Genomic DNA, 10,690 nt, shown 5'->3' on the forward strand with positions numbered 1-10,690 from the left:
AAGATGGCAATTTCTTGTGTTTATTTGAAAAAAAAAAGATACACGTTTGAGTTCTGCAGGTCCAAGTGGCTACAAAGACGTATACAGAAGCAGAATTTCAAATTTGCTTTAGAAAACGCTTCCAAGGAGTATAGACACAAATGCAGATCTAATAGGCTAGAGTGCGTGCAGTATCTTCATTCCTCAGGGAAAAAATCAATACTGAAATTATCGCTACAGGCTAATTGTGAGATTATTGCATTTGTTTGTCGGTGTCGTATATATCGAAAAGATAAGGTTGTTAGCTAGAGGCAGAATCGATACTAAATTTATTTTTGATAACCGTTAATAATTTTGTTATTAAATATAATTTGTTTGGGCAGCTTTAAAATCGCGTTAAACGAAATCGGTAACATTTGGTAATTGGCAATTGCCTGCACTTTTTGCCTTCTGTTCACGAGTCACAGAGGTTAGTGGCATTGTGCTATTGACCTCAGCATTTGTACGTTGCGCACTTCAGAAGCCCCATCCTATAACAGACTGCCCAATGCTGGCAGTGAATAAATCAGTGAAAAAGAAGTTGCCTATATAGATTGTACTTTAGTGTAGATCGGCGTACACTTACCAGACAATACCTCAGTTGCAGCGCGCGTCTTGGAACTGTACAGGTCTCCTAAATTCATTAATCACCATTTGTTCTCAATAAGAAAAAAAACGTAAGAAAGAAAATGTCGAAAAGACAATGCTTCTTTATTCAAGCAATAAGAGTTCACCGAGTATCGTGGCTGCTGCCACTGTCCCTGGGGTCTGTTGTTCCACGTTTTTCCATGTCTGTAATTAGGGAGCGAACAGAGGCTCCCTCAAAGAACTTGTTTTTCTTTCTTGCCATGTTACCTTTACATAGAGCCTGTTACTCACGCTTTATTTTCCTTTACATTTAGTTCTTTCTTTTTAGACTGCACTACCTCGCGAAATCGGCCCACATTTTTAGAGTGCATTGTGTCCAGGATCGGCGCGCATTTTTCATTAAATAAAGCCACACTTTCGGGTCAGCTTTCAGGCATGTCCAGTTTGAACGAGAGCATCTGTGTTAAATTTTGATCTTGTTTCTGTAATGACTCCACATTACGGTTGAATACGTAGCCCTACAATAACTTGGTGAGTATGTTTCGTACCCAGTTTCATTTGGCAGGCTTTTCCTTCTCCTACATGCAATATAGAAAGCCTCGAATTGCCTCAGGAGATCTCGCCACAGAAGATCGTGTCTTCGAAACGCAAGAAAGGGAAACATGATGTGCAGGACCAAGGACCCACGCACTGTGGGTATCGATATTATGCTAAGCAGTTTGCAGATAGGTGGCTACCTCGCATTGTTCGAGGTTACGCAGTGCCGCCAGGTAGACCAACGCGTTTGTGTAAGGCGAGCTGCTATTTGGCTTAGGCGAACCTGTCTGCGACGACAGCAGTGAGACGACAGTGACAACTATCGTGGAACGGTGACGGCACGATTTCGACGACGGCCACTGGACGCGAACTTACGACATGCCGATTGCTGGGTTTACATAGGTACCGAGAGTGCGAAAGCGAGAGAAACAAATAATTGGGATGTCATAATGAATACCTGTTATACAATCGCACACTGCTGTGTCTATGCCATGCGGTTTATGGTAAAATGGCAATGACATTTTCACTACGGTAATGAAATGTAAATTCTTCTTGACCTGGGACGATCATAAATCCAGCACAATGTTACATAGCTTCTGCGTAGGTTTAGCTGCAAAGAACTTAAATTATGTTGCTTGATGATTTGGTTGTATTGAAGACAGTTTATTTCTGCCGTGTGAGCCAAAGACAGGTTGACTCGTTTTCGCCGTGAAACTCGGTTTTGTTTTCTCAAAACGGCCAATAAAGAAAACAAAAACAACGATCGTGGCCTCATGGGTAGAGAATCGAGATGCTCTTCTGGAGGTCAGAATTCCACCATCGGCCACGCATGTCTTCGTTTCTGCAGCGGCCTCAAAGGAAGCGTGGAAAGAACCTACCTACCACAAAGTGCCTGGAGAACAAAAAAACTAAGAAACAAAAGAATGTATCGATCAAAGGCTTATATTATTTATAGAAGAACACGAGCAAAGCGACTCTCCCTGCATGGCCGCATTTGCTGAGTTGGTTGACCTTGGAGGGCTTTTGTGAACGAACCGGACGAGGTTAGAGGCAGTCATTTTGCTCTGAACGAATGGCACACATGCGTTTATTTTACCAAATGCGCGTATTTCATTATTAGATTCGCTTTACAATGATAACACAGGCTAAAAGACGAGGCGATATTGATAATTATTGCTTGAGAATAAAAAGAGCAATCGGAGTGAAGCTGAGGGTTTCACATGAAGAAGCGTATGCGGACCCTGGCGCCTGGCGCTGGTCGGGGTATGTAGTGCAGCCGCTGCACCTCGGCCGTCACGACGGCGCAAAGAACGAAAACGGCCGCTCCGTAGCTGGAAGGTGGCACGACATCCTCGGGCAGGAACGTCCACGTGAGAGCGCACGCCATGAGCACGTCCATGGCGTACTTGTACATGTTCGCCAGTCCCTGGTCCGTCTCGCGCGCCTTGGACACGAAGAAGACGTAGGCGAACGCCGTCTGGCTGGCCATGCTCATCTCACCCATGTCGACCTGGGAGCACAGATCGCACTAGTGTTGTGCACTATGCCACAACGTGGCTCCTGAAATTTTAATTTTCGCCGGCGCTGATGACTTCGGTGGCCAAAGCACAGGACCCGCCGACCTAATTCGCAGTCACTAAGGCTGCATTCTTATAAAGATTGAATTAAGAAACGCCCTTGACCAGAGTAGTAATGGAAAATTGTGGATAGTAGTATCAATATTTGAGCTACTGTCGAACTATCCATCGTGAAAAAAAGCCATCGACTGTACTTTTGACTATAGCATTCTAAGCGTCTTACCGCACGTGGTCACATAAAGTAATCATGGCGATGTTTCACTGTACCTTTCGAACTTAGAATGAAAAGAAGTAATGTTTTTGGCCTGGTGCAACAGAGGCTAGCTTTAGCCATGAATATGCGATAGTCATATCTGGAATTTAGACGTCCGAGACAATTTTATTTCAGTTGACAAACAATTGCAGCTACAATGCATGAATTGTGTTAGTTGTAGTGAGTTATAAGATCTTGGATTCATTGCGATAGCGATTATATGGATACTCCAGGCGCATTTCTGCCGTCACCGTCGGCGCCGCCGAGGGGTTCATTATCAAGTCCAAGGGCGATAAAATTGTCGCCGCGCGCCGTATGCTGTATGTGAGAGTGAAAGCGCGCGAGGTTGAGCCGGTGATCGTCTCAGTCTCGCGCACGCAGCGGACGAAAGCGGTGAGGAAGCGCGCCTCATTCTGTCGCGCGCAAGGCTTCGAGGAGAGTGGGATCGAGTTCTAATCTGGGCGGCCCGGGGGGCCGCGCGCATCCGGCGGGTCCGCTGTACCTTGAAACTCATCTGCGAGGTGCGCAGTGTCCGGGCTGCACTATGTTTTCGCTGCATTGTTCCCGTTAATGCGAGCGGCAGCACGAAGCTTAAATCGCTCGCTGCAGCTGCCGCGTTTCCTCACTGGAGCGTTTTGTTTGACAGGGTTTACGCGGTCATTTAGTGAGACGTTTTCATGTTTGCTTGTGCGCGCGTGATACAATGTTTGCTAATTTAGTTAGTATGTCCATGTTTACCACATTACACGGCCGATAAAACTAATATCTTCGCTTCGCCTTGGCGCACCTGCTCTCTCTCTCTCTCTCTGATTGATCGTGACCCTCGTGTTGCATGTTGAGTGGTGGCGCAACTGGTCTCTCTCTAGTTGATCGTGTCCCTCCTGTTGCATGCCGAGCGCTAGCGCACCTACGCTCTTTTTCTCTAGTTGATCGTGACCAAGGCTTTGCATGTTGAGCAGTAGCGCGCCTGCTCTCTCTAATTGATCGTGGCCCTCGTGTTCCATGTTGAGCGGCTGCGCACCTGCTATGTCTCTCTAGTTGATCGTGGTCCTCGCGCTGTATGTTCAACAGCAGCTCGCCTGCACTCTCCATAGTTGCTCGATGCGTTCGCGATGTTAAACGGCTATGCGTGCGTTGTGTTGTCCCATGTTTCTCTTTCAGTCTAGTTGCTCGCGGCGTTTGGGCAGTTGAACGGCAGGGCACATATCCTCTCTCATTCCTTCGGATTGTTGCTAGTGGCCCTTTTGCTGTATGTTGAACCGCAGCGCGCCTGCTTTCCCTGAAATTGCTTGCGGTGGTCGCGCTGTATGTTAAACGGCAGGGTCGCTGCTCTGTCTCTAGTTGTTCGCCCACGTTGCTGCCTGTTTAGTAACTCGTGGCGCTTGCGCTGTTCAGCAGCAGCGCACCTGCGGTGTCTCGCCGCTCGAGCTCATTGCTGGTGGCCCTGGCAATATGTTGAACAGCAATGCACCTGCTATCTCTCTAGTTGCCCGTGCCCCGCACGCTGTTGTTGAACGGTGGCATGCGTGCTGTCTCGCGATGCTCGTGGTTATTGCTCGTGGCCGCCGCACTGTATGCTGAACCGCAGGGTGCCTGCTTTCTCTCAAGTTGCTAGTGGCACTCGCGGTGTTGTGGAACGGCAGCGCGTGCACATGTTCTGTCGTTCGTTGCTGGTGGCCCTCGTGCTGTATGTTGGACGGCAGCGCCCCTGCCCTCACTCTATGCCCTATTTGAGACATCGGATACAACTCTGTGGAGAATAGACGGGCTTGTTCCAGTTGTCGCGTCGGCACTTCGAAAAAGTTTTAGGTTTTTGACCGCAGTTGTGCCAAACCCTCCTTTATATAGGCTCAGTATTGAATGGATAAATCTTTTGTCCTAAATGTGGAATACCGCTGCTAATCCGTTGTAATAGATCAATTAGCTTTCCGTAGTTTTTTTTTTATTTGTGTTTACAGCCAGCCGGGGCAGCCTTACGAGAACGCTCGCGCGAGCGAGTGCCGGTGGCGCGCAACGAAGCATTAGAGAGGTTTAGCTTGTCCGGTATTCCGGTAAAACGCAGGCGCAATCGTCTTGCTGCCAAAAATGTACACCCGCAACAAAGTAAAATACACTTGGTTACGGCAATATTAGCTATTTCTGTCTTTTTGAGCACTTCGACACCAGGTGGCCATGCAGACCGCTCACGTTTACGCCTCCGCCCCAACGCCCCGTACGCCTGCGTTTTGCCGGGATACCGGTCAAGCTAAACACCTCTGTATTTACGGAACGCGCGGAACAATACATTTTCGTAACGGCAGCATGTCTACTGGTTTGGAAACGGCAATATGTGCACGGCAGTGCCATTCTCCAGAAGCTGTCCCATGCAGAATACCTTTTCTTTATTTTGGGGGGCGAAGGGGGTAGGGATCGGAATATTAATAAAGGTGAGCGTCTGCTGTACCTGTCATTTAGTGCGTGAAACAAAATGTTGACATAAAACGGTTTTTCAAATTCCAAATATGTTTCACACATAATCCGCAAGACATTTTGAAACATTGAGCTTTAGGGATGCGCCAGTTCAATGCAAGAGAAGCCACCGTGCTTAGAGATGTGTGAACGAAAAACGTCTACTGTTTGTCTTTCCGATAGAAATTCAACGGCGCAGAAGCCACTGCGCTTAGAAACGTGCGAAACAAAAGCAAGTACTGTTTATTTCTTTAGGATTTAAAGCCTGCCAACGAAATTCTGTGGCGCTGAGTGCAATTCAGTTTTCGGTAGGAGCGTTCGTATACAAATTATATCCTTTTTTTCTGCTAGTTTTCCTCAATACATACGCGCCATGTTTTGTGCAACAGATTTCAATGGCTTGATAGACTAGTGATCGCCCGTCTCACCACGCGAAAATACGTTAAAAAGGAATGTGCATGACAGACACTTCTGTATACGATTATGACGTCATTGCGCGTTTTAGAAACAGCAAACGTTGCGCAGCTCGTAGTCGGAGTCTTGCGCATATCTCGAAAACACTTAACATCACATAGATGAAGGCCATATTTAAAAGGAAGAGAAATTATTCTTGTTTTAGCGACAGTTACCGTCAAATGCTAGAGCAAAATCTCGCACAGGCTTATAAAAGTAGATTAATTAAAGTGCTTAATGAAAACAGTGCATAATTACCAATTGTGATAGGTAGTACTACTGTCGGTTCGACGCACGCCCGCCTCAGAGGCTTGCTGACTGCGTGTGGAGTTCCCAGCGAACGTCCTTGTGATTTGGCTTTTTAATCGCTGCCAGAACACACTATTGCATACAGCGTTTCCAAAAGTCCATATTGTGCACTCAGTGATGACAATGTTTCTCATCAGCAAGACCGGCAGCAGGCTTCTTCCTGAAAGCGGCCAACATAGAGCGAGTGCGCCCGCAAGTAAAAACCTCACTAAGGTTTATCGCTATATATGTAATGGCCACTCAATTTAATGCACCACAGGGATAAAAAGCAGGCATGCGAACACAAAAGAGCTCGATTTTACTGTTGCACGGCTCGCAGCGTCTGCCTCAATCGTCTCTGAGTTTCCCCTGAAACACGTAGTTCAGCTTGACGAGTTTGACTCAGTGGCTCGTGTTTGAGAGGCTGTTGTGGCACAACACAAAAATACTGTGCACGAATTGCGGGATGACGAGACCAGTCTAGCCATGGTGGCAACGCAACCACCGGTATAACACGCGCTGCAATGCAAGCGAGCGCGTGGTCGGAGCGATGAGAGAAGAGGCGATAATCGAAATTTGAATTTGCGTGCTGGGGGAGCAGTCGGCGCAGGTGTAACGTGCGAAACTCGTTTTATTTGTAAATTTGCATGTACTTTCTTACCACCCGTTGTACCCTCGTTACCGTCTCTGTTTACCTGACTTTCGTTTTGATGACTGCGTGATTTCATCAGGCTTCCATTACCCTGTGCTTGTTTGCCTGTTTGACTTTCGTTTTGCTGACTGCGTGATTTTATCAGATTTTCATCACCCTGTGCTTGTTTGCCAACATTCTTCACTTCTGCCACCATTTGCATGCACAATTTTGCGGTGCGAATGAAGGCGCACCATGTGTATTCTATCTATTACATTGAACCTAATTTCGCTCTGTACTTCTCCTAATTCAAATGAGACCTTATTTATATCACCCTGCAGAGCCCACATGGGCCTCCGATACCGCCGACCTTTCCGTTTATTCCATCCCCGATAAGGTCTTTGGTTTTAGGAACACATTCTGTGAATTTTAGCGCTGGTACCATTGTTTCTTTCCCCAGTTGCTCGCATCACCTCATGATTCTAACAGCTTCAAAGCGCTTTGCGATTTACGGCAGCTGCATTCAGTTATCGGTGCGTCGCAGCTGCACTCATTACCCCTGCGTTTAGTGGGGCCGAGCAGTATTTTAAGACCGCAAACAGCGCATCTTGATTGGTAGAGTATGGGAAAGGATTAGAATTGGACTTATTTCTGTGGAGCCCAAAAGCTGGACGAGTTCCCAGTAGTGGGTAGATATACATAAGTCTCGGGGATCGGTTCACTGTTTTTTGACGGAAGATGTAACCACCTTATGCTTCGCTCACAACACACAAACTCTGTTAATGTGTTTGATGGCGCAAAAATAACGCCGACGAAAGGTTTAAGCTTCGTTTGTATATATCTTCTTTCGCTCAGAAGTTGTGGTCTGAGGTTTCCGTCATATGCACTAAGCAACAGGGGCACGATCATCTACCTAATTCATACATAAAGGCGGGCGATAGGAAAACTGCAGAATTACCAGCCCTACAACCTTGTCAAGGTTGCTTAAATAATTTCTACTAGTCAGTAACTCGAAGAACAGGTTTTTTGCAGTTAGCCTCTAACCTGGAAAGCGTATGAAGGTGCATGTTGCATTACGCAATCGTTGGGATGCGGACGTCATGAATGCCACATTTGCACACGCTACCTCGTGTTCCACGTCAGAATGCCATGTATGCTCAGCCAGAGCGGCGGGTGGGTTGAGCTTCCAAGCGAATGAAAGCGATACGAGTGGTAGTCGACGCAAGGGCGCGGGGACCTTGGTCAGCAGCGCCTTGGGGCTTTCGAGCACGTTGCCGGCGAGCAGGGTTGAGAATAGGAGCGATGTGAAGGACGAGTGGAACAGCAGCACCCCCTGGGGGATGTCCTTCGTGGTGTGCGCGAAAAACTCTTGGCCAGCGACCAGGCAGGCAGACAGGAAGGCCCACCCAAAGCTCTGCAGTCTCTGCGAACCCATCCCTTCGTCCTGGTACAACAGTAGCCCCATGGCCGTTACCAGGCATGTCTGCAGGGGTTAAGAGTGGCCAAGCTTAGTCAGCCGTTCGTGGTACTTTGCTGTGCTATAAGTGCGGCAGCAGGACAACAGAAAGTACGGCGATAGACAAGCATAAACAAAGTACACGTAACGTGAGCTAAATATTGTCATGCATAAAAGAGTCCCCCCTATTAGAAAGAACAGATAATAGAACTCATAATCCCCTATTGCTTGTCCATGTCTATGTCTCACTGCCATTCTGATAATATTCCTTCACGAACTAGATATAGGGCCCCTATCGAAACGGTGGCCACACTTTTTGAAGCACTTTATACTTGATGATGTGACTTCTATAGCGCAGCCTGATTATCAGTTGCTTCGATATTTTGTCGTTAAAAGTACTTATATCCTATTTGAGGTCAAAAAAGAACAATATGGCATAATAAGGGGCCCAGTTGACCAAACGATCTTACCAGCAAGTTTTGGTGCTAGAAAATTCTTACGATAAAAGCGTATTCGCAACGCTAAAGCCGTTAGTTAGATCAAAAAGCTTGCGATGCGCACCGCAGCAAGGAATTTGCGCTGTAGTCGACAAGAACCGTGTATGTGATGGCAGCGCGGGTGCGAACTTCAATGCTTACCCCAATAGTAACAGTAAGACGATTGACAAAACTAAGCAGCCGTCGCAGTTGCCGACGTACGAAGGAATTCCTACGATAGGCGGGCAGCAGTCTTACCAACATAATTATGTTTGTGTGGGCCACTTGAGGTGACGCGGTTAAGCGGTGGAAGCTGCTGTTGCAGCTGATCGGCCAGAGGCCACAATTGATAGCCGGGGATTGCGCGTGCTTTCATCTTTGTAGCGCGCTCTCATTTGTCATATCAAAGTGCATTGAGTAGCTTTAGTGCATAAGTGTATGTGACAGTGCAGCGTTATTCTATTCGGCGAAGCACCGATCAACGGGTGCCAAAAGGTCGTGAAAATGGGGAGCGGCGATCAAGAAGGGTATTCCGGCCACTCGGGCCACTGGGGCCGAAAGAAGCCGAAAGCAGGTTTAGAGATTATTGTCCTTTTGTCGTCGTAGCGACCGTGACGCCCAGAGAGGTTTTTGTAGGAACACCTGTGTATTCTCTGCCCCGCATTGAGAAGCTTACTAAGACGGCGGGGGTGCAAATACCCCGAAATATTTGGTGTGTCTATGCAATCCTGTGTCCACGCAGTGCTGACAGTGTATGTGTGCCGACAGCGCCATATGGCCGGACCTCGTCGTTTCTCCTGTGTTTGTGAACGAACAATAGAGGCCCGCCACGGACTCAAGGGTGTGCGTGTGTGGTGCAATACGAGTGCGGGACCTCTCAATGCCCCGGGGAATCACCCGTTCCCTTACCCCTAATTAAAAGGGGCGCGGCCGAGACCTTGGGAGGAGGCGGGATCCAACTGGGTGAACTTTATTGGATCGTCACCAATATCTACGGTTCCCCAACACAGGGAACTAGGGAAAGGAGAAGTTATTTAATCGCAAGTTTTAGACTGAGGTAAGCAGTCTAGAAGCTGAGCCTACAATATGTTGAATAGCGTCAAGGAGCTAGTGCCGTTGAGTATTGCCGGGGCCGCCTAGCCGCTCTTAACTGCGAGAGTTGACGTAGGAGACGACAAACCCACGTCTACATCCAAGCTCACCGTAGTTCCCCTCAAGTTAGCTCAACCAGCTTGAGGGAAGACGTCGGACTTAGACTCCCGGGAAACCCAGCCCAGCAATCGCATCCACCGTAAAACGAGATCGGCTTGCCAGCGTTCTTCGCGAAAGCTCTGCCGTCGACTCCACGCTTGATAGACATGCTGCTGCTGCCCGGCCATGCGTATGCTATCCTTTGTTTTCTTTTGAACTCTGTTTAGTTGACCACCCCTAAGCGTGTTTTGTGGAGTGTTAATTTCTATATTTACTGTTAACTGTTCGTTGTATTTCTTTTGTATTCATCATTGATCTAGATTAGGTGCATGTGTGTTAGTGTTCTTGTGTCTTTTTTTGTGTTTCTTTTAATCTTTGTGTGATTGCCAGTCGATAAATTTTTTTTTCTGTCTTTCTCGGGACTTTGACATGTTCGCTGTGTTCGCTTGTGCACAGAACGAACAACCGGCTTGTGTACCCCGTCAACAACTTCGCGCCGAAAGCGAACGGGGGAGAAGTGTATTATTAGGCGTGTGCTGCTGCTGAAGCCAGTAACATTAAGGGTGTGCTCCGAAGTTCTGCTTAATCTCTGATGTTCTCTAGCTGTTGCTGTATTTGCGCAATAGCCGGATTTTTCACACTATTCATGACACTTTATGGGGTAGCAGTGCGGTGTCCGTCACTGACAAACATCAAGTTTTTAATTGATGTGTTTTCGACCTTTTCATCATTTTTTTCTACTTTGGACTTTCCTCGGTAATATGGCTACGAATC

The 10,690-nt window shown here is 47.4% G+C and overlaps 1 protein-coding gene across 1 annotated transcript; it reads right to left on the minus strand.

Moving 5' to 3' along the window:
• Positions 1 to 2,294: 2,294 nt before the first annotated feature.
• On the minus strand, positions 2,295 to 8,258 carry LOC129383000 (uncharacterized). Its single transcript, XM_055067190.2, has 2 exons — positions 8,031 to 8,258; positions 2,295 to 2,653 (listed from the first exon to the last, which is right to left on the minus strand). The coding sequence occupies exons 1-2, from the start codon at positions 8,256 to 8,258 to the stop codon at positions 2,360 to 2,362; spliced, it is 522 nt and encodes a 173-aa protein (XP_054923165.1). The 3' UTR covers positions 2,295 to 2,359.
• Between the last annotated feature and the right edge of the window lie 2,432 nt (positions 8,259 to 10,690).

The sequence above is a fragment of the Dermacentor andersoni genome, chromosome 3, assembly GCF_023375885.2.
Source record: "Dermacentor andersoni chromosome 3, qqDerAnde1_hic_scaffold, whole genome shotgun sequence".
Lineage (NCBI taxonomy): Eukaryota > Metazoa > Arthropoda > Arachnida > Ixodida > Ixodidae > Dermacentor > Dermacentor andersoni.